At 45.4% G+C, this 23,431-nt stretch overlaps 1 protein-coding gene across 4 annotated transcripts in view; it reads right to left on the bottom strand.

Moving 5' to 3' along the window:
- The window catches only part of FLNA (filamin A), a 186,012-nt gene that overhangs the window by 48,528 nt on the left and 114,053 nt on the right, over nt 1-23,431 (bottom strand). For all 4 annotated transcript variants that reach the window (XM_040322958.1, XM_040322961.1, XM_040322960.1 and 1 more), the window contains exon 3: nt 173-421. In XM_040322958.1, the coding sequence (XP_040178892.1) occupies nt 173-421 (249 nt within the window). The remainder of the gene's footprint in view (nt 1-172; nt 422-23,431) is intronic.

Below are 23,431 nucleotides of genomic sequence, written 5' to 3'. Positions count from 1 at the left end.
GTACAGAAAAATATTCCCCATATACACATTTCACCTACATTTGGCACCTTGCCTACAGTTCGGCTTTAAAATGTACTTGAGATCAGCTCATTAACATCCAAATTCATCGCAAGACAAGTTTTAAAAAGGTCATCTGGAACTTTTACCCATCAAACTGAACTACTGTACTTACCAGGAGCACAGCTATCAACCAGGGCACCCAGAGCTTTGCCACTTTGCCAGTCCCTGCTGAAGTTGGTGACGGGTAGCTGGGGCAGCTTATTCTGGATCCATCCCAAAAGCCTCTGCTTAGGTGTCTTCTGTTTAACGTCTTCATCCTCTTCTTCATCCCACATGGGCATGGAGATGGAATAGTGCAGAATAAGGGTCCAGATGAGACCCAGGATGAGCTTGAGGTTCCCATCTACAATAGCTTTGCTGTCTGAAACGAGAAAAAAACAAAGAAAATCTGAGCCATTTTGTCCATATAGAATTAAAGCATTGCTATTGTGCCCAAATAGAACCTTCATTTCCTTTTAGTATATAGTTTGCAGCTAAAGCCGAGATAAAGATTATAGTCAACCCTCAAAAAAAAAAAAAAAAAATTGTCAGCTGGCCATTTACAATAGGAAAATATTTGCAGCTTCAGCATATGAGCAGCAATCTGTCTCCTCAAGGATGCATGTGCAACTCAGACAGTGTTTAGTCTGAGTCGACAAGATTTCCTCAAGTATCCAAGCGATAAATTCATTGCACGACCCCGGATAATTCTGGAGCACAAGAGACAACCTCCAAAAAGACTGCTAAACCTTGACCAGCTGCATTAACCCTTAAAGAGCACATAAGACCCAACAAACCTTATTTGCTTAATTTGGTTTATTATAAAATATAAAATGAAATTTAATAAAAATAATGTTAAAAAAAAAAAATGCATGCTGATCCTGCCAGAAATCCAAAACTGTGCACCCTGCACCTTTATAGCAGCCCTGTTCAATCCCCTCATGCAAGGTGGTGAGGGCTTTCCTGTCCTAGGGTGTCATCGCTTCTCCTTAAACACTTCGTCAAGGCTGTACAAATAGCAATAGCCAATGAGGCTTAAAGTGATTGTAAAGGGAAAGTTAAATTGTTTTGCACAGAGCAGCACAGATACGCCTCTTCTTGGGTCACCTGCTGGAGATGCTGGTTGCCCCTCTAAACAGCAAGCCACTTGCCATGGGGCACTCATGAGATCTTGCTCCCAAGCCACACTGTCCATTGTCCCTGCAGCTCAGCCCTGCCCCCCCTTGCTTTCTGCATATTGGTTGCGATTGACAGCAAGGTCTCCCGCTGCCGTCTATAAGCCAGTGAGTAGAGAAAGAGCAGCAGATCCTGCCACTGTGCACAGCGCTGTATCTACATCAGGTTTAGGCATTAGGCTTCGTTTCCATGGACATTTTTACAGCCACTTTTCTGAGCGTTTTTTGCAGCTTAAAAAACAGCTCTCCGTGTTAGTCTATGGCCTCATGCCCACCATGAAGTTTTTGAGCTGTAGATGGCTGAGCCGTTAAGCTGCAAAAAAAAAAAAAAAACAGGACCAGTGCGTTCTGAAGCTCCAGAGTAGAGCTGTAAAAACGCTCAAAAACGCTACGTTTGAGCTCCAGCTCAAAAAAAATTTAAAACAAACAAAACATGGACAGGCGTTTTTAAGCTGTAAAAAGCTAAAGAAAGTGGCTGTAAAAACGTCCATGGAAATGAAGCCTTAAAGTTTAAAAACCTTTAAACTTGAAAACCACTTTATAGCTTGTGCCTTGTCGGGTTCTTTAGTGGTCAATGGAAATGGCCATGAATAAAAAAAACTATCTATGAATGGAAGGGACCGTCCCTTCATCCACCCAACCTCCATTCATAGAAGCAATTAACACAGCTGGCTCCATTAACCCCAGCTAATATAGGAGCAGGGGTGGGGAAGTTCAATGGAGGCAAAGAAAGCAGTACATCCTACTGACCAAGTACAGTCCCTTGTGCCGATTTTTGGAATCAGCCCAAGGTTAGTCTGCAGAGGTCTACAATGATCACTGGTCTAAACCACGGAACATTTCAATCAGTAATAGGCCAACAGCATATCTCCCATTTTCTGCAGAATGTCTCATACAAGGTTAGCGAGGGAATGAGTCTTAGCCGATAGGTCACCAGCTACATATCAACATGTTATACAAGCCTTTCCAAGAACGGCAAGCATATCCACGTGCTCCAGAGGCCTGTATGACCCATATGGAGTTTACGAGGCAGAGCACAGATCGGTGCCGTGTGATTAGAATCAAGGCTGTACACTGTTCAACATGAGCATACAAAATCCCTGCATAAAACATGTGTCACCAGTCTGAGCAGCATTATACACACTGCCAGACATCGAAGGTGGAGAGAAGCCAGTTGTACAACATCCATGTTTAAGGCATACTAATTGTTTCCAGCTAGTTGGGGGGGGGGGGGGGGAGCCTTTTTCTGAAGTCTGCTTTGAGCACCGAAAGACTTCATAACACTAACCAGCACAGAGTGAAGCCACAAGAACCTTGGCTTAATGCATTTAACACATGGAGGCTTTTTAGCCAGTGTAGGATGGACAACCTGATAAAGCAGACGAGGAGGCGGGGGATAAAAATCAGAAAAAATAATAAAAATCCACAGCTTAAAGTCACAACGGATGATTACCAAGGCCTCCACAACATGCTAGTTACAGAGCATAGGCAGGAAACAAAGCCAACGCACTGATCAGAAGCAGGAGCAGAGTTAGACCCCATTCACACCTTCGCGTTTTGTCGCATGTAGCGCGACGCGAACAAACGCCAGAGGGACGAAAAGCAATGAAAGTCAATGGGGATGGTTCACATCTGAACGCTGATGCGCCTGACGCGCATCGCCTGTAGTCAAAAGAAGTTCTGGACCCTTTTCTGTCGCGCAATACGCGCGATATGCGCGTATTTGAGCGTTTTTGGTTTTCCATTGAAATCAATGTAAAACGCCAGATACGCGCGTATTGCGCGACAACAAGCGTTTGCTACAGGCGTTTTGTCAATAGAACTTGTCGCCCATGCAGAAGATTTAAAAAATCTACCAACATAGCAACAAGTGATGAAAAGATGATAGTTTTTCCTATTGGCTAAAAAAAAAACGTCTAAGTACAAAAACGTCGGACAACGCTGTATGCAAACGCGCATATTAGCATGAATACGCGCGAAAAAAACGCCTAAAAAAACCGCCGGGAAAACGACGCTATTGCCTACGCCTAGGTGTGAATGCAGCCTAAGAGGTACTCGTAGAACATTCAGCAAGAGCCAAACTCCCAGCGAGGATGGATGTTTGGAAAGACTGAACTATCAGCAGATGAATCAGACTGCCGATTCAAGCCCGTGTCTCAAAAGAGGCGCAACTCCCTCCATTTTATACAATATGAAAGGACGCCTCATTCATGACTCAAACACGGGTCAACACAACCATTTGCTTTAAAACTACATTGCCATTTTAGCTAGCTCCTTCGACAACTTGACCGAAGATTCTGATCAAGAGTGGCACATCAAGGTAAAGCTTAAAATAAGGTGACCAGATTTTTAAAATGAAATCCGGGGACATTTTTTCTTTACTAGTTATGGCAACAATCAGCAACTCTCTGCCCGTCGCCCCCCGCCTCACAGCCTGTCAAGTCTTATAGGTAGATTCAGGTAGCGTTAGGCCGACTTATCAGTAGATAAGTCGACCCAACTCAGAATCTACGCCGACTTATGTTTAAGTGTATGCTCAAACAGAGATACGCTTAAACATATCTAAGATACGACGGCTTGCGCCGTCCTATCTTAGATTGCAATATTTTGGATGGCCACTAGGTGGCGCTTCCATTGCGGTCGGCATAGAATATGTAAATGAGGGGGATACACAGATTCACGAACGTACGCCCGGCGCAGTACTTTTACGCCGTTTGCGTAAGAGATAGGCCGCATAAAGTTAGAGCTAGGCCCTAGTGGAATAGTAATGTTAAGTATGGCCGCCGTTCCCGCCGTGAAATTCGAAATTTTTACGTCGTTTGCACAAGTCGTCCGCGAATCGGGATTTACGTCGTTTACGTCCACGTCGAAATCAATAGGCCCGTACGGCGTACTTAGCCGCAATGCACACTGGGAAGTGTAGGCGCCTGGCGCATGCACAGTAATGAAAAACGTCAAAAACTTAAGGTCAAGCCTTATTAGCATTAAACACGCCCCCCCTCCACACATTGGAATTGACGCCCTTACGCCCACCCGCTTTAGGCTACGCCGCCGCAACATAGCAGGCAAGTACATTGAGAATCATGTACTTGCCTGGCTAACTTACAGCGGCGTAGCCTAAACACGCTAAGCTACGCCGCCGCAAGTTTAGGCACTTCTCTCTGAATCTACCTATTACTCGTTGGGCCCCGGCTACTACTGGATGGGGAGCGGAGGAAGACCACTCTGCCAGGGAAGGCAAGGAGATGGGCAGGTGGCTGGCCAGGTTTTGAGCCAAGGCAGAACAACATGCAAGGGAAGCTGAATGGGCATGCGCCCGAAACTGAAGAAATATTCCCTCCGCTCCGACCATCAGAAAGGGGCACAGATAATGGGGGGGTAAATACAACCCCCCTATGCTAGTAGGCACGGCGGAGCGGGGGTGTGCAATTCCAATTTTAATTCTGCACTGACTTTCTTTGAAATTGCCCCTGCCCCCTATTAAATCCAATCTGGGGACAAAAACAGGGACAGACTTGTTCCGGGGACAGTGTCCTCAATCAGGGGACTGTCCCCTGAAACTGGGGATGTCTGGTCACCCTAGCTTAAAGGGGGTTGTAAAGGTTCGTAATTTTCTAAATCGGTTTCTTTAAGCTAGTGCATTGTTGGTTCACTTACCTTTTCCTTAGATTTCCCTTCTAAATGTTTAAAAAATATATATATATATATTTGTCTGGATTTCCCACTTCCTGTTCCTCCTCTGTAAGCTTGCCCCGCTGCAGCGTCTCACCGCAGGGATGTAGTCCCAAGGGAGGGGGCGAGCATAACCCCCAGCCAGAACGGCGCAAATGATGGGGGCAAGCTTACCGAGGAACAGAAAGTGAGAAATTCAGAAAATTTAGAAGTGAAATCAAAAGAAAAAAAAAAAAAGTTAACCTACAATGCCATAGCGTAAAAAAAGGAAGCAATTAAGAAAACTTTAATTATACAACCTCTTTAATCCTCTTGCATGACTTCTGCCTTGCATCTTTTGGGCATCAAATTGCAGCTATATTCATTACGAAATCATTAAAATTGTGGCTTACCAATCTTTTGGCAGGCAAAACTCCCAGTTCTGCATTTATATATGTACATTTGGTTCTAACACTTTACCATACATGCCTCAATGACAACTTTGTTTCAGAAATGTGAAGACTCAACATGTGTCCGAAGTCAAAAAAGCCCACACTCATTAAAAAGATGAATTATGGTATACATTACACACAAGGGCCTTCCCAACATCCCGAGGAACAGTGCCCACAAATGTTATAGAATGGGTTTATGCTAAAAGGTCAGTGCGAATGAAGCACAAGAGGAAACGTTTGGGATTTCTAACTTGTGAGTCAACGCGACTATAGAACAAGGTTTTTCCGTATATGGCCTGTGCTGCTACTGGGCTGACGTTATTTGCTCACTGTGGATATGGCCCAAAATGTCTGGCAGGCCAATACCAAAAGAGATTTTTCCCAGGCTCCTCCGCCTCCTTCTCCCACTACAACTCGTAATGAAGAGCAGGTCACAAAATACAAGAGATTCATCAGGAGACAGTGCAGTGATTCAAATGGGAAAAACACACTTCCTGTACGACTCATCAGTTCAGCAATAGACTTAGGACCAGCTTCTCCCCAATGGAATCCTGGCATGGATTCTACAGACGGGTTATAATGGATAGATTAGTATAGATTCAAAACCCAATTCATTATTAAAGTCATGTGTTGCACCAAGTGTTAAGCAGTCCATTTGAAAAAAATACCCGACAAAGCCTTCACCATTGTTGACCCATCGCAGGGCGTTACTATGGGTTGTGGTCCACACAATGCAAGGGTTGGTCAATTTTTTTGCGACGCTAAAGAGGAACTGTAGAGTACAGAATACCTCCTTTACTGATAGTCTAAAGCAGGGTTTCTCAACCAAGGTTCCTTGAAACCCTAGGTAATTTCTGCCTCACCGAAGGTCACTGACACCAGGGCCGATCCTAGGCAGGGTGCTCCGCACCCAGGTGCCGCAGAGGTGGGAGCGCCAAATCTCCAGAGAGCTCCCCTCCCTCCTCCACGTGTGTGTGTCTAGAGGCGGAGTGCATGTAGCGGGTGCTGCGGTTCCTCATCCTGCTTTCTCTCTCCACTGACAAGAGTGCATACCTCCCGCTGTTCCCGGGAATCTGGGCTGGGTACTGCAGCAGAGCCCAGTACCAGAACACGTTCCGGTACTAGGCTCCACTAATTATTCTGTGCGCGTGGAGCAGTCTGACCATCTCCTGCATCATGTCTGCAGTCTGACCATCTCCTGCATCATGTCTGCAGTCTCTGACCATCTCCTGCATCATGTCTGCAGTCTCTGACCATCTCCTGCATCATGTCTGCCTGGGGGCTCTAACAGACACCAACAAAAGCCCTCTCTGTGTGCATTAGAGAGACCCCCCCCCCCGCTAGGCCCCATTAGTGTACACATTTCCTTTATTGTTAAAGATCATGGGAGGATCCCAGGGTAATGAAGACCTTAGGGGAGCATCTGTCTGAGTCATAGCAATAGAAACATTTGTTTCAGCCAGGCGTCTGACCCTAGGATCAGACCTGACTGACACCATTAATTTTAACCATCTGTAGGGGGGCAATTCTTCCCAATGCCCTTCATACCAACGCATCAAGAGTTGTAGCTATAGTCATTTTTAGCAGGGGTTCCCCAAGACAGGAAAGACATTTCAAGGGTTCCTCTGGTTAGGTTGAGAAAGGCTTTTCTAGAGACTTAGCCATTGGTTTGGTGAAGAAAAATAAGCCTTCCCAGTTTTGGGGTCTGTGTTGATGGGTTCATAGTGGTTCTGCATTCCCATACAAGTATATGGGAGTGATAAACTCACAAGAGTGCAAGGCTAGCTGACCAATTGACCAAGTGGTGAATACTCAAGGGCTGGTTTAACCAAGTTGGTGGGCTTTCCCTGGGTTACCAGAAAAAAGTCAGAGATGACTTGACTTACAGAGACAGTAGGGAGACCAGAAGAGAACAAGAGATTTCATGCCATGGTCAAAAGGATGGAGAAGAGTTTAGGCAAGATCTCACCACTTTAAGGTGGAAGTACCAATATAATGTGACAAGCTAAAAAGAACTGAATAAAAATCCATGCTTAGCCATCAAACCATTTTAGCTTAGTTTTTGTTGCATGATCAGAAAAAAACCTAGGAAAAGCAACCGAATCATCCTCAAAAAAAATTCATGCAATTTTTCATGGGGGGGGGGGGGTGATCAAGAGGGACCCTCTCACACAGGGCACATTCTGTTGCGATCAGCAGAGGATCTGAGATTACCAGCCGATTGGAGAGGGGGCGAATGGGCAGATGACGGATCCATGTCGGACACGGGCAGCGCATGCTCTATGGGCAGCCAGGAGTAAACAAGACTCCGCTGTCAGTCTTACACCTGGCTAGGTCCTATTCGACCCACCTAAATGGTAGAGGACAATGTTCTGTGCCCTTTATTGTGCCATATCAGACCTGAACCAGATCGGAATGCCTATCAGTGGGACAGAAGTTATGAAATGGCGTATATTGCTTGAAAATAACTGGGGTATTTTTTGGCACAACAGTTGAAGAAATCTTCAGTAAATCAGGAGCCATTTAAAGTTAAAAATAACTTTTTTTTTTACAATAGAGTTCAAAATAAGACCCCCTTCTAGGAATGTACCCTTGTGTCACAAAATGTATAATCTGGAATGCCGATAATGGAAGATTTCTGGGGTAGATGGCAGCATTTCATAGAGTACCTAAGGCAGAACTAATTTAGTGACCAATTCATGTTAATCAGCTGTCAGTGCAAAATGCTCAGGCTGATGAGGTCTTTGTACTCTGGGCATTCATTTTATATTAAGTTTATCGATCTTTGTATTCTGTGCTTGGGTCCATAGAAAGGAGAACCGCATTCAAAAAAAAAAAAAAAAATCCTTACAAAAAAGGGGCTGCATTCACATCTTGGCATTCTGAATCGGCATGATTTGAAATAGCGGGACGTCCATGCAACCTGTCACTTCAAATCTGATCTCAGCGAGATTCACTCGGTGACAATTGCGAAAAAAAAAAAAAAAGAAGGAATCAAGCAAACTAAAATCGCAGGATGCCTGTTGCCCAAAGGGTACAAGGCAAAAAATTGCACCGCGATCAGGGTGCCATTGGAAGTGACGGAGATCACATGGCGTCACGCGATTTGCCACCATTTCAAATTGGAAGCTAAATCCTCAAGATGTGAATGGAGCCTAAAGGTTTATTCTGCCAAACATTAACATACCAACCACCTCTGAAGTCAATTGCAACAGAATTTGGGTGGGCTTTACATGCCACAAATTCCAGAATGAAAGATCTCTAGCTGTGGTAATAACCACTGGAATTTCCATGCAAGGACGTTGACCACATTTGGTCAAGTGACACCACCTGGGATTCCCAACATTACATTTGGATTACTGCAGCCAGGAAAGCTGTCAATTAGTGGCAGAAGGGTAGCGTGTATAGAACAGCAGGCGACAGGTCATCTTAATAGCCATGAATTACCTCTTTGGACGCCATGATTGATGCAATTACCTGGCTGGACACTGATGCTGGATTTTCTTCCAGGAATGTAATATTTTAAAAGATTGCAAGATGTATGCGTTTTAAAGAATTTCTAATTCAGTGCGTTTTGCTTTTAGTTTTGTGGGGGGATAGTCCAGACCCAATGTATCACTGTACTCTTTTCTCCTGGGGGTGGGGAATATTCCTCACAGGAAGGCAAGAGTCCAACAGCATTAGAACAAGGTTTCTTTGCAGGGTGTGTGTTTAAAGGGGAGTTCCAGCCATTTGTATGTTTATTAAAAGTCAGCAGCAACAAAAAGTGTTGCTGCTGGCTTTTAATAAACAGGCACTTACCTGCTCCAGCGACGCGCCGGCCGGGGCTCCGCTCCTCTCCCCCCCTCCCCGGCCGGCGTCTTCATCTTCAGTGTGGGCACCCGGCCGTGACAGCTTTCGGCTTCACGGCCGGGCACCCACTGCGCATGCGCGAGCGGCCCGGCGCCGCGTAATTGGCCAGGAGATCGCCTAGGACCTGTGACGTGTCCTAGGCGATCGCCTACAGCAGCCACTTCCTGAAGGCGACTAAGCTTAGTCGCCTACAGGAAGGAGGAAGTGGGACAGGAAGTCCCACTCGTGCTGAAGCCCCCACTCCCCCCCCCAAAAAAAATTACATGCCAAATGTGGCATGTAAGGGGGAGAGGAGTGGATTGAGAGGAAGTTCCAAATTTGGGTGGAACTCCTCTTTAAGGGCTAACCCCCCCCCCCCCATAAGAGCTGCTGGATTTTTTGGGTTAACACCCCCCACCCCCATAGATAAGCAACAGCAATTGTTACACTTTCTTATTGGCTCAATAAGCAGTGCAACAGATTTGTATATTTAGGGGAAAAGCTTATATAGGGAATAGAGATGCCCAGAACTGAAGACCTTGGATAACGCTTGGCCTTGCCAATGTGTCTGGCTGCTAGAACCGACTTCAAAACCGTGCTGGGAATGTAGCTTTTCTTTGTAAGCCAGGGATGGAGGCATTTTGACTTATCCGTCATAGGCCTCAAAGTCCCAAACCCCTTTCTAAATGATGAAGCTAGAACATCAGAAAGGTTCCAATTGAAGATAAAAGGGGGCGTTCTTTGCAGAAATGCCAAAGCACCAGGCTTCTGCTGTCCCAAGCTAGGGATGAGGAGTTTCTGGTTGCTTTGAGCTGGCTCTTAGCTGTCCTTTGGTCCTAGACATGTAGAGTATTACAACGGTCTTCTCTGTACAGGCATTGGGTAAGTGAAATGGAAGTTACTCGCCCAGTCCCTTTTAAGAGTTCCAGGAATTCAAGAGGCTGCTGTATAGGCACACCGCTATACAGGCCGGGTCTTGCTTGCAAGATAGCCAAGCTTAGGCTGGTAAGGGGGGGGGGGGAAGAGGCTGCATACCTGTATAGAGTCAGATTGCCATTAAAAGTGACAAATTAAGAGTGACATTAAAGTGGAACCCCATTCTTTATCAAGATGACAAAGCCCCATGGCTGTGACGGAGGGTATGTAGTAAAGTCATTGGCAATTTTAAACTAGCCCTAAACTGGCTTACAATTTAACAATGTAAAGTAGACAACTGCTGAGTTTAAGGGCTTGTTCACACCATATAGGTGCATCAGAGTAGGTTTTTTCACTTTGGCAGCCCTTTTGACCTTAATAGGTTGCCCAGTGCACTGTACCGTTTGCATGCATTTTCAGTGGGTCGAGAACGCACACATTTGCTAGATGCATGGGGGTGCCATTAGGAATCAAAAGCACCTGTGCAAACCGGCCTGCAAAAAAGACGCGCATGCAGCATTACCACAATGTGCGTGCCGAAGTCCAAGCACTCAAGTGTTTGGTTCTAGCTTTTCAGAACCAAATCAGAATTGTACATGCTAAACCCACCCCCCCCAATATACAAATAGCACCTCTACACAGGGACAGAGTGCATTTCACACTTCAGTCCCTGTAATAAACCTACAGCCAATGAGCACATCTTACATTGTCTTCACACTTCTGACCTTGTGCACTATTGAGAAAAGAAACTGTAGCAAGAAACTGTAGCAAGAAACTGTAGCAAGAAACTGTAGCAAGAAACTGTAGCAAGAAACTGTAGCAAGAAACTGTAGCAAGAAACTGTAGCAAGAAACTGTAGCAAGAAACTGTAGCAAGAAACTGTAGCAAGAAACTGTAGCAAGAAACTGTAGCAAGAAACTGTAGCAAGAAACTGTAGCAAGAAACTGTAGCAAGAAACTGTAGCAAGAAACTGTAGCAAGAAACTGTAGCAAGAAACTGTAGCAAGAAACTGTAGCAAGAAACTGTAGCAAGAAACTGTAGCAAGAAACTGTAGCAAGAAACTGTAGCAAGATTCAAGAAAAGCTGACATAACTTCACTGATCTGACAGCACCACACCCTACACAGGGCGATTACGCAGGTACGTAGCAGAAGAAACAAATTCCTCCCCCATTATACGATCAGATTGACACTTCTGCATCGGCTTGCACAGTTATCTGCGCAGTTTTCTAGGCATGATCGCGGTGCAGCGTCTGTACATTATGCAGCCTGTGGTATTGTGTCTGAGCATTACATTGAGAGTTCCCTTTGCCAACAAAAAGTCAAGGAATGAAGAGCAAACTGACTCAGAGGGTCTGAGGCGCAGTCCCGACTCCCCACCCCTTCCACAGCCACTTCCATGGCTAGCAGGCTCCTCTGCTAATCGCTGCACTTTCCAACATTTTTTGGCCTTATATGGCAAACACAAGCAAAATGCGGCCTGCCAGGAATCTCGGCTCCCTCCCTTTCTGTACAGTTTGGGGGATGGAGCAGGAAAGGAGACGAGGGGGGCAGATTAATGCCTTGGTCACAGCCTCACTTCCTTGCAGAACAAGGGCCTCCAAAACAAACGTAGTGAACGCAGAGTGAAATCATATGTTCCTCCAGGCGAAACGACTGTTCTACGGCGTGTCATTTAAGACAGGATTTTTCAGAAGATTAAAAAAAAAGATTGGCTTTACGTGACGGCATCAAACTGCGACAGAAGTCTGGTTTGCATGGTGTAAAATGGTGCCACATGAATTCCAGTGGTAAACCTTTTTTCTAAACTATAAACCTTTCCAGCACAAGATGTACTTTAGCCGAGATAGATACCGACCGCGGTAATGAAATCGTGCGAGTTCAGCTGAACTCTGATTTCATTCCCGCATGTCAGTCCTATTTTCGGGGGCAATTTCAGAGACATCTCTGTGGGTTTCTGCACAGATGTCAATGGGAATCACCCCCCCCCCCCCCCAGGGTTGCCACCTCATCCCTTTAAACCCGAACACATTACACAGGTTCTGTGGCTGATTAAGGTGGTAATTAAACTCACTTGTTGCCTTTACTGCATTAAATTCACCTCAGAACCTGTGTAATTCATATGAGTTCGGGTTTAACGGGATGAGGTGGCAACCCTACACCCCCCCCCAAAGCCAAAACGTAGTACAGAAACTACTTTAGGGAATCATTGCGGTGTCACACGGACAGAGTCATCGTCGCCGATTTGGCATGTCAAATCGCATCAATGTGAACTACGGTTCACAGGGTGCATGTAAACAACCATTTACGAGAACTAGTACGCAGCATCTTGCGGAATTTTTTTTTGTATGCATACAGTGCCATTGCGACCTAGCACCCTCAAGTTAAGACGCAGGCAGCCATTGCCCTCTAGAGCCCTGTTGCTAGGACGCAGGTGGCTCTTGTACTCTTGAGCAGATTTGCGTTCTCTGCATGTAAACATTAGAACAAATGTTTTTCATGCATATAGCATAACATGGTCCATATGCATCAGGGCTTTTTTTCAGGGGGAACTCAGTTCCACCACCTCTGGCTCAGACCCTTTGGTGCCTGCTCACCACAATCACAGAAGTTTGGTTTCTGTGTTTACAAGTGACAGCTTTGTAACCCCCCCTTAACTCTGCACCCTAATGCAATTCTGGTATTTAATGCCCCTTTAAGACCCTCCTACTGTCGGAAATCTGAACGGGGTGTGGATGAGTTCCTGCACCTATTTTCTGAGAAAAAAAAAAAAAAAAAAAAAATTCAGTTTTTACAATTCAGATGTAAAATCACGCAACCCCTTATCTGGCCATGTCACGTCAGCTACAAAATCCTGTTGGGCCATAGCGCCTGCCACCCAGCATGGCCAGGAGTTGTGAAGGAAAGCAAAATCTCTAAATCTTAAAGTACTCTTACACATGACTAAAATACATAGTGCTTATATAAAAGCACATCTGAAGTGGAATTGAAAGGCGCTTTATTCTGTACTTGTGTAAACCTTGTGCCAACATTTACACGCGTACTTCAGGAGTACAAGAGCCCCCTGCATCCTAGCAATAGAGGGCTGCAGATGCCAAATAGCTGCCTGCATATTAGCAATGAAGGGCACTAGGTTGCGTGGCAGGCCATGCCTCCATAAAAATGTATTATATTTTTTTTTCAGTGTTTGTTATTATGAGGTTTACCTAGCCTATGAAGATGCTTGTGGGACATCCACTTTAAAATTATGCCACGTTAAGGGGAAAAAAAAAAAACGAATAAATCTCTGCAATACATGCATCCCTTTAGGTTGTATTCATTGAAAGATCCTGCAACATTAGACATACAATTTCCTATGGAGATTTGAAACCACTTGCTTTTTTGTGGACCAACTGCTCAAATTGACGTCAGCCTACCCAGTTATCTAAATGGCTGAACACCACTACATTTAAAAACTAAGGGTTATGTAGTGCAATATACCGCGCACTTTTTTGCCCTGAAAATCAGGGCAAAATCGTGGGTGCGCGATATAAGCCGATCCCCGCGCCGAGTTTGAACACTGCGCCGGCATATACCGAGCACAGTACAGTCGGGCAGGCTCGGCTCCTCTCGCGCTCACGTCCTGGACGTCCAGGACGTGAGCGCGAGAGTAGCCGAGCCTGCCCGACTATACACGTGTACTGTGCTCGGTATATGCTGGCGCAGTGTTCAAAATCGTCTTGGGAAAGCGGGGAGGACACTGCAGAAGGATGCAGGACCCGACGAAGAGGACACCCGAAGCCGCAGACGAGGCCGCCACGCAAGACACCAAAACTAAGTACTAAAATGTTTTTTTACAGAAATGCGGGTCCACGCTATACGCCGGAGCGCGCAATACTCCGATAAATACGGTAATTGGAAGGACTCACACCGAAGGGTGCACAGTGCACTTGAATGTCTGACATGAGCAATAGGTTGTTTTGCCCTAAAGGGATTGTAAAGTTTTTTTTTCTACATGGGTTCTTTTAAGCTAGTGCATTGTTGGTTCACTTACCTTTTCCTTAGATTTCCCTTCTAAATGTTATTACTTTGTCTGAATTTCTCACTTTCTGTTTCTCCTCAGTAAACTTGCCCCCATATGAGCCATTCTGGCTGGGGGTTAGACCCCTTTAACAGAACACTTTCAATAGTATATTTAACAAACCAAGAGAGCGGAAAAAAAAAGTTCATGGTTAAGACTTTGTAGACAAAAGCCATTCGATACTGACCTTTGAAGAGAAATTAGGGATGTTGGCTTTGTCACCAGGCCCCCCCTTTTCCCTTTAGGGAACATGTGTTCCGTTTAGTTGATCTACAAATGTTGGGTGTGCACCATTTCAGTGTAGTGACCGTTTTTCACTAGGGAAACTGACAAATTACACCCAAACATGGTCTGGTAGAAATGACCACTCATGGTGGTCAATGATCGTTGCCCCCCCCTGGTATTGGTGGTAAATCAATTCACCAACGTTCAAGGAACCCTAGGGTTTTGCGATGCCCTAGTTAAGACTGCACTAGAGGGAGGGTCGCCATGTCATCTGAACTGGAAACTTCTGTGGCCATTTTGAGGAGGTAAAATACAATGAGGGTTTGGGAGTTGTGCACCTTCTGCAGCAGAAAAAGCAAACGGGACAGCAGACATTTCCAGCTTTAATTAAGTAATCCAAAAAATACCAGATTAAGATATTCTAATCATCTCTGAAAGTCCAACATCCAGCCAAACACCCTGGCAGTACATTCAGATCTGTGGCATGTCTTATGCAATAATGTTCTGTAATATGAGCGCCACAGCTGCTGCTATACAGAGCAACCCATTTCCTATGTACCCTATTGAGCAATGCCCAACATTCCGCACAGACACTGAAATATTGTATAGAAATGCAGGAATGTTACTGCTGCACTAAAATGCTTACAGATCAGCAATAAAGAGCAATGGTCCTTGCAGAAATATGTGCACATGCACAAAAAAGCATGACCGATTACGGAATTGTAAAGTCTATTTAAGGGAAAGTGTATTCAATAGCAAAAATCCCATTATAGGTCAATTTTAGAAAGTTTGACTGCCAAGTGGCCATTTTAAATGCTTGGAGTCTACAGTCATGAAGGTCTCAGGTCCATCCCCACAAGAGATCATGGCTCAGATCCAACTGTTTATTGCCTAAAGCAGTGGTCTTGAAACAGTAGCCCGGGGGAGGGATGCAGACCATTGCTTGCCTTTTTTGGCTCTTGGGGCCCTATTCCTCCTACTGATCGGAGACTATTTTGCCAACTGACAATGGGGAACCATTTTTCACCGACACCATTTTGCCAACTGACAATGGGGAACCATTTCTCACTGACACCATTTGTCTTCTGAATACCAAAAGTGGTGATGTCAACTCCCTCTGGCCAGTCTGCCCCCCCCTCCCTAAAGGCTGAATGACAATAAACTGGCTTTGTTTAGAATGTATGGAGACCCCTGGCCTAAGGGAACACATGAACGAAAGCAACAGTGGAAGATGAGAGCAAATCTCTGCTCCATCCCAAGCTGTGGAATGGCTACAGCGGAGCGATTAAACAGAACCCCACAATGTGGCCTCCCAAGGCCCAACATCTTCGCAAAGATGGCAGTGGCTCAAATGTTAAAATTGCACCCGTTGGGTGGAAGTCTTCACCTTTAAACTTTTTAAAGTAAAACTTTATCCAAAGCTGGAGAAGTTTTGACTTGCATAAAAAGGTTGGAACCTCACAGCTCTGGTGAGATTTTCATTTACTATTAGGTTTCATTACACAAAGGAATCTCCCCAGTATGGACATGAATAGACGTGACAGAAGTTCTAACCCTTACACACCAAGACAAAGCTTTGCTTTGGCACTGGGGTGTCACTTTCAACAACCTTCATCTTTAAGCTCACGATACATCCTGTGCTTTAAAATAGGCATTTCATTTGAAAGAAAAACCCACACCATTTCAAGCTTTCTGCCAGAAGTTGAGTCACCTTAGTACCTCCGACAGACCTCAACATACCACAAAGTGAGCGAATCATAGTCCCAATTGCAATGCAATAGTTTTGGGCCCCTAATGGTATTACATGAAAAGTAGCCTGTACTGCAATACTCCTACCTGGAGTGGTGTTCTACAATACTTTTATTATGCCACAAGTTACCCTCAGTATCCTAGAATTTATACATATACACATGTGTGGGGAAGCATGGGTATCCGCTGAAATATTTTCAGGGGAGGGCGCTTCGGCAGCGGTAATACACAGTCGCGTCAAACGCTAGCGGGGGGTTAAAAGTGCCCCACTAGCGGCCGAATAGCGCAGCTTTTTAGCGGTGCCTTACTGATAACGCGGCCAGCTGGCAGTGGGAAATAGCTCTTGAGATAATTCAGCTTCACGCCATGCCCATATAGCCTAGAGAATGTACAGACCCCCCCCCCTTTAGGCACAAACCACTCTATTCAGCACAGATGGACCCCCCATTCTGCACAGACCTTTCCATTGAGCACAGATGGACCCCCCTCCTTCAGCACAGACCCCCCTTTAGAACAGATGGACCCCCATTGAGCACAAACGGACCCCCCTCCAATTCAGTACCTTAAGTCAGACATCAGCGCGGCACAACACTGTAGGGAGAGGCGGCTACGTCTCTGCTCGCTGTGCCTGTGTGACATCCAGCCCGGGACCGCTCAGACAGCCCACGGCCACAAAAGGGGATGGTTGGTCAGGTGCAGTGTTGTCACCCCACACCACCCCCCCTTGCAACACCACGGCCAACAGTTCACCTCTCTCCCTGTTCTAACCTGCCTGTCACCATGGCACTGTCACAGCTTCAGTTGCGGAGGGGTTTCTTCAGTCTTCAACACCTTCACGATTTTCCAGGGGGGGGTCAATTGCCTCCCCTTGCCCTATGGAGCGGATGCCCATGTGGGGGAAGGGGGTGTGTTGGGCATCATTTGTAAAGAGAACCCCCAAATTGGTCATCCATTCTGCATAGTCACCCCATGACTACAAAAAGGTGTCTTTACAAACACCCAATTATCCTCCACCTAAAGAAAAGAACTGTAAAAACATCAATACACAAGCTCTTACTTCAGAACATCAAGACCTTTAAACCAGATCCTGTGTATTAGCCCTCATGGCTTTATCAGGCCAGCCAAGCATGACAGCTCCATGGAACAGCTGCAGGAGAGAGCTTAAAAAGAGGAAACAAAGCGTACATTCCTGGCTGAGCCACAGGAATACTTTCTATGTATACACTGTCACTACAGCCATTCGCCTTTTTCGAGCATGTTCTTACAAGATTCGGGAGTGGCAGAAAAAGTGCAAGATGGGTCATACAAGTATGTTATAATGGTTAGATAGCGCTGCAGGAAACATTCGCATCTCTTGAGCCCCTGGCTGTCTGCATGACGCTGTAAAATTAGGACCACCCGTGTTTTTCAAGAACCTTATCAGAATACAATTAAGCATATTGGCTAGCAAACCTCTAGGATGGCATGAGATTTGATTGGCTGTGAAGGGCTATTCAATAATATCTAAAGTGCAGCTCAGCTAGAAACAGACATCAAAGTGGATACATGTAAAACACTAACAATATGTCCAAAGAGGCAAATAATTGATCTTCACGGCTATATCAGATTGTGGCAATCAAGAAAAAACAAACACACACACAGTGACTCAACAGTTCATGGTGTCACTAATAAAAACTACTGTGATCTTCCACCTCTGTTGCAAAATCAAATGTGCCCATAAATAATCCACCAGTGAATGGATGCCCGCTCACCTTATAATTGGACCTCCGTTTGACCAACGAGTCCATGTAAGCCATGGGTGCTCAACCTGTGGTCCTCCAGCTGTTGTGGAACTAGAAAGGAATTCTAATGAGGCATTGCAAGGCACTGAGTTACAAGAATGACTCCAGAGGCATGATGGGAATTGAGGCATGATGGGAATTGTAGTTAACAGCTGGAGGGCCACAGGTTGGGCACCCATGATGTAAGCAGTCCCCTAATAGTGGGTAAACCAGATGAACACTTCAGCTCTTGGTCAACGGTATATAAAAAAAAAAAAAAAAAAAAAAAAAAAAAAGTAGCACACTCACATAAAAGGCACTTGGCCGTGCCACCGTAGCAAAACAGACCACAAACCAACGTGCTTCAGCCTAGATTGTGACTGCGGGATAACCGAGGGTCTGGCTCCTAAACCCAGACGAGTGCCGGTATGGAGTTCTCCAGTTGGACAAGTTTAGTTTTTGGGGTATTAAAGGTGGAAAAGCATGGGGGGGGGGGGGTGGCAATTTTATAAAACAGCTCAGTAGAAGGACCGCCACATCTGGGATTAGGAGCCAGACCCTCGGTTATCTCGAATATTGGGATTTTGTTATGCCAGCGTGCTACTTTGTTATCCGACAGAATACTAGATCCTTTGATTTTATATACCGATGACCGAGAGCATGCAGTACTGACAAAAAGGTGTAGGAGCGTCAAGAGCAAAGGCATTCATCTGGTTGTATCCCTATTAGGGGACTGCTTACTTAGACCCACTGGTGAAAATGGAGTCCAATGCCCGGTACACACTATGAGATTATCAAATCATCTTTTCGTATGCCAATCTCAGATAGAATCCGGTTTACTAAAGTCACGAAAATTTACGTACGACAAAAGATTGGAAGCTAAGTCACGTATTGTAATGCATTTTCGGACAGCTGTGATGATTAAAAAATCGTGAAAAAAAGTGCATGTCCGATCAAATACTGGATGAACTGTCCTGATCGGCTCTCAAGATTTCCTGGCATTCGTATAAGGTGAGCAGCCATCCAGTCACTGGTGGAGGATCATTTATGAGCACAATTGGTTTTGCAACACGGAGGTGGAAGATCACAGTACTTTTTCCATTAATAGCACAATGAGCTCTGCCGAGTCAAGTGTCTATTTTAGTTCGCTCTTCACTGCTATATCAGATTGTAGCAAACATTTGCCTTTTTGGACATATTGTTGAAGTTATTGACATGTATCCACTGTTAGCTTTTGTTAATTTGTTGCCAGTTGTGCTTCACTATACATGTTGATTTCTATTGGAGTGAGAACACTTGTGGTAAGCAGCAACTGGAATCGTTATAGTCACGTGGAGTTTACACACAATTTGAAATGTTATTTGGGCAGATTAAAGGTTTATATGTGGAGTGTTATTGCACTTTAACGCGATCCAGTGCCGTGTCAAGTTTGTAGCAGCTCTCCCAGGCTTTGCTGAGGCAGCAGAAGTCATTGGCTCCTGCTCTGTGGCGGTGCGTCCATAGAGGGTGCAGGAGCACCACCCTCTCTCCTGCACCGCCACTAAAAAATACATAGATCCATGCATTGCATGAATGTATTGTCGCCGCTGCTGCCCACTATTCACATGGCTGGCCCCCTGGTGAGCGTCGGCCATCTGAATAACTGCATGCTGGTTGGCTGTGGAAGTGTCTATCAGAGCCAGCGGCCCTCAAGCTGTAATCTTCTTCCAGATAGTTAACCTGGGGATGCACGGGGTGTGCATTCCTTGGTTAACACTGACACACATCTCAGCCAATCAGGTTCCCCGAATCTGGTTACCAGTAACCCGATTGGCTGAAGCGACATCGAGGGCGGGACTACATCAAGGAATCGTGGAGGATACGAGGATGGCTGACCAAGAAAGGCAAGTGCCAGGCGGGGGGGGCAAACTGGCCACAATTTTATGTCAGTGGCTGCACTTGGCATGGCACAGTGATGCTGCGTTTTGTTTTACGCCCCCCCCCCCCCCCCAAAATTGAGAGCCAGCCACCACTGCTCCTGCCGCTGTCAATCAAATCTTGTGAGGTAGGAGCAGAGGGTGTGGATGAGCCGCACTGTGCGCATCAATGGACCAAACCAGCTTGGAACTATGCCTACTGGTGCGCCACCATAGGCTTCTTACGAGGGTTCACTGAGAAGAGCAGCCAAGAGCGGGGGACCCCAGGAGGTTTGCACTACCATTGCACAGAGCAGGCAAATATAACATGTTATTTAAAATAAATAAACTGAGTCTTTACGGCAGCTTTAAAGCCCAACTCTTTATTTAAGTGCAACTTGGAGTTAAATGCAAGGTCCAAATAACAGGTTAAATTTTATTAAGAATTTGTAGGGAAAAGTATTAAAACTTCCTTTCAACAAGATCCCAAAGAATGACGAGTAGCCTAGATATTGTGGGAGGATGCTACAAGAAAGCCAATTAGCTTTCCCTTGGATCTTGATGGAAGGAACATGTTACCCTCTGCTCACAGCGCCAAGGAGAGAGCAACACTGCACTACTCTTAGGAAGGACGGGGGTTGGCAAATATGCAACTTTTTTCTTCTTTAGAGCAGCCATGTATGGGGAATGGGGCATATAACTGGCAATTTTATGACAAGGTCCACTTTAAGCTTCAGATAAAAAGCTTCCAAATTGCAATACAAAAAAAAAAATAACATTTTGTGACACCATTAGGAAGATTGCATCTTACTTGCTGTCAATATGACAGCAGAGATAGCGAGGGGAGTTGTCATCACTAGGGGCTCTTGCGTCTGCAGGTGTAAATATTCTGTCTGGATATATCAGATCATGTTCACGTACAGACAGGTTTACCAGTCTTGAAACATTATGCTAGAAGCAAAAAAAACTCATCTGAGCAGTGTCATGATTTACAGTGCAAAACATAACAAGCTCAAGCCCCACAGCACAGGAGCCGAGCAAGAAGGAAATCATAGCGAGCCACTGGGGAGTCATTCCCATTCTGTGAATCACATTTGTTTGGAAGACTTATCCTGTCCACAGACCAGCAATGGCATTGGAGCCCCCCTACCTTTCCGGCATCCTTCCCATTAACTCTTTGAGCAAAGACAGGGCTATTCCTACACTAGAGTATGAAATCCTCTGAGTATCCACCCATGGACCGTTCTACCTCTCACCCAGTTTCTCAGATTTGAAGAATCCTAAAGTTTTCTAGCAGCCCTCAAAATGGTAGCGGAAAAAGGTAAAAATGTGTGTGTGTGTGTGTGTGTGTGTGTGTACACACACACATACTAAAGTCAGGTAAACCATTAAGGTTACAGTAGTGCTCCACAAAGCAAGTTTTCTAAATGGCCCTTTGGTACACAAAGCTTGCCATAGACTTTACATTTCAGCCAACCACCCCAAAGATGTAGGACTTGTTTGGCCAAAAGGTCCATGCAGTTTGACAAGAACATTTCCCAGTGAACAAATCCTTCAAGCTTCCTTACCTGCATTTGGCACTTCAGTAGAGCGATTTCTTTGGAGCTTTACATGCCGACCAGAACTATATAACCCATGATAAAAAAAAAAAAACACCCAATAAAGTCTTCCTTTGAATTAGGGTTGTCCTGATACCACTTTTTTAGGACCGAGTACCGATACTTTTCTTCATGTACTTGCCGATACCAATACTTTTTTTTAAATGTGTCCCGAAAGAGAAAGCCAAGCCACCCCCCCCCCCCCCCTGCCTTTTGAATAGCTGTGACACACACCTATTCAAATGAAAGCTGTAATGTTCCGCACGCTGATCAACTAGGCGGCGGGGGGGCCTTGGCTTTCTCTTTGGGGACTAGACAGCGGCAGCCGCTCCCCGCCCCCTCTCCGAAAAAAAAACGTCTGAAGCATCGGGAGAATTTGCGCGAGTACTCGCGCAAATGCTCAGTATCGATACTAGTATCGGAAAAACCCTACTTTAAATACGCTCAACCAAAAACTTTGACCACCATTCCCCATGGTCCCCCTACCACCTTGTATGCCTTTGCAGATGTGAAGCTCGTCACTGTTCTCTGCCTGTTGTAGCCATGATGTTTTTGAACTGATCAAATTCATTTGGATTTCATACAAGTGCGTTCATCCACTTTTGCATATAAAGTATTGTGCGGCTTGCCCCTTAGTGTATGGAGTGGGTGGTGGCTACAGAGGTGGGCCAAACTGGAGCAGTGTCTTTATTGGATTAACCCTTTCACGCCGAGCGTACGCATATATGCGTCCTCGGCTTTCAGGGGTTGTACCGGGATGATGCCTGCAGCCGCAGGCATCATCCCGGTACCGTTGTTTAGAGCGGGCGATCGGCTTTCCAAACATAACAACCGATGCGGCTAAAAGCCGCTCGGTTGTTATGCCGGAGGAGCGGGAGGGGACATCCCCCCCCTCCCGCCGCTCTGACCGGGCCTCCCGTCCCACCGGGAGACCCGATCCACGATCCGGCGCCTCCAGCGTCTCGGCGCGCTCTGAAACAAAGCCGTAAACGGCTTTGATTCAGTGTGCGCATTGAAACCACGGAAGCGGCGTCATGACGTCACTTCCGGGTTTCTCGGCTGCCAATGGCGCCGGATTTAAAAAAGTACACAGTATTCAGAATCGCCGTTTTCGGCGATCTGAATACTTTGAAGTGCAAAGGAGGGCTCGGAGGTCTTTTAGACCCCGATCCCTCCATAAAGAGTACCTGTCACGACCTATTGCTGTCACAAGGGATGTTTACATTCCTTGTGACAGCAATAAAAGTGATCAAAATGTAAAAAAAAAAAAAAAAAATGTAATATTAGAAAAAATAAATAAGAAAACAAAAAAAAAAAATTTTTTAAAGCGCCCCCCTCCCCGCGAGCTTGCGCAGCAAAGAAAGCGCATACGGAAGTCGCGCCCGCATATGAAAACGGTGTTCAAATAACACATGTGAGGTATCGCCGCGATCGTAAGAGCGAGAGCAATTATAGCACTAGGCCTACTCTAACTCTAACCTGGTAACCGTAAAAAAAGTTTAAAGCGTCGCCTATGGAGATTTTTAGTTACCGTAGTTTGTCGCCATTCCACGAGTGCGTGCAATTATAAAGCGTGTCATGCTTGGTATCTATTTACTCGGCATAACATCATCTTTCACATTATGCAAAAAAATTGGGCTAATTTTACTTTTTCATTTTTTTAAAATTCATGAAATTAAATTTTTCCCAAAAAGTTGTGTTTAAAACACCGCCGCACAAATACCGTATGACATAAAATATTGCAACAATCGCCATTTTATTCTCTAGATTCTCTGCTAAAAATATATATATAATGTTTGGGGGTTCTAAGTAATTTTCTAGCCAAAAATATGGATTTTAACTTGTAAACACCAAATGTCATACATAGGCATAGGCATGACATTGCATAGGCATGACATTGCCTACATGGTTGTGTTCTGAACAGCCACAACCATGTAGAACTGGTTTGGGCAATGGTATCCATGCCATTTCTGAATAGATTTTTCCATATACATTCCCGTAAACAAAGCCTTCAAGTCTCCCTACCTAAATTTGGCCTCGTCAGAAGAAGCAATTCATTGGAGCTTCACATGCTGACCAGAAC

This window comes from Rana temporaria, chromosome 9 (genome assembly GCF_905171775.1).
Source record: "Rana temporaria chromosome 9, aRanTem1.1, whole genome shotgun sequence".
NCBI lineage: Eukaryota > Metazoa > Chordata > Amphibia > Anura > Ranidae > Rana > Rana temporaria.
Note: the sequence above shows the minus strand (reverse complement) of the source record. Positions and strands in the feature narration are given on the sequence as shown.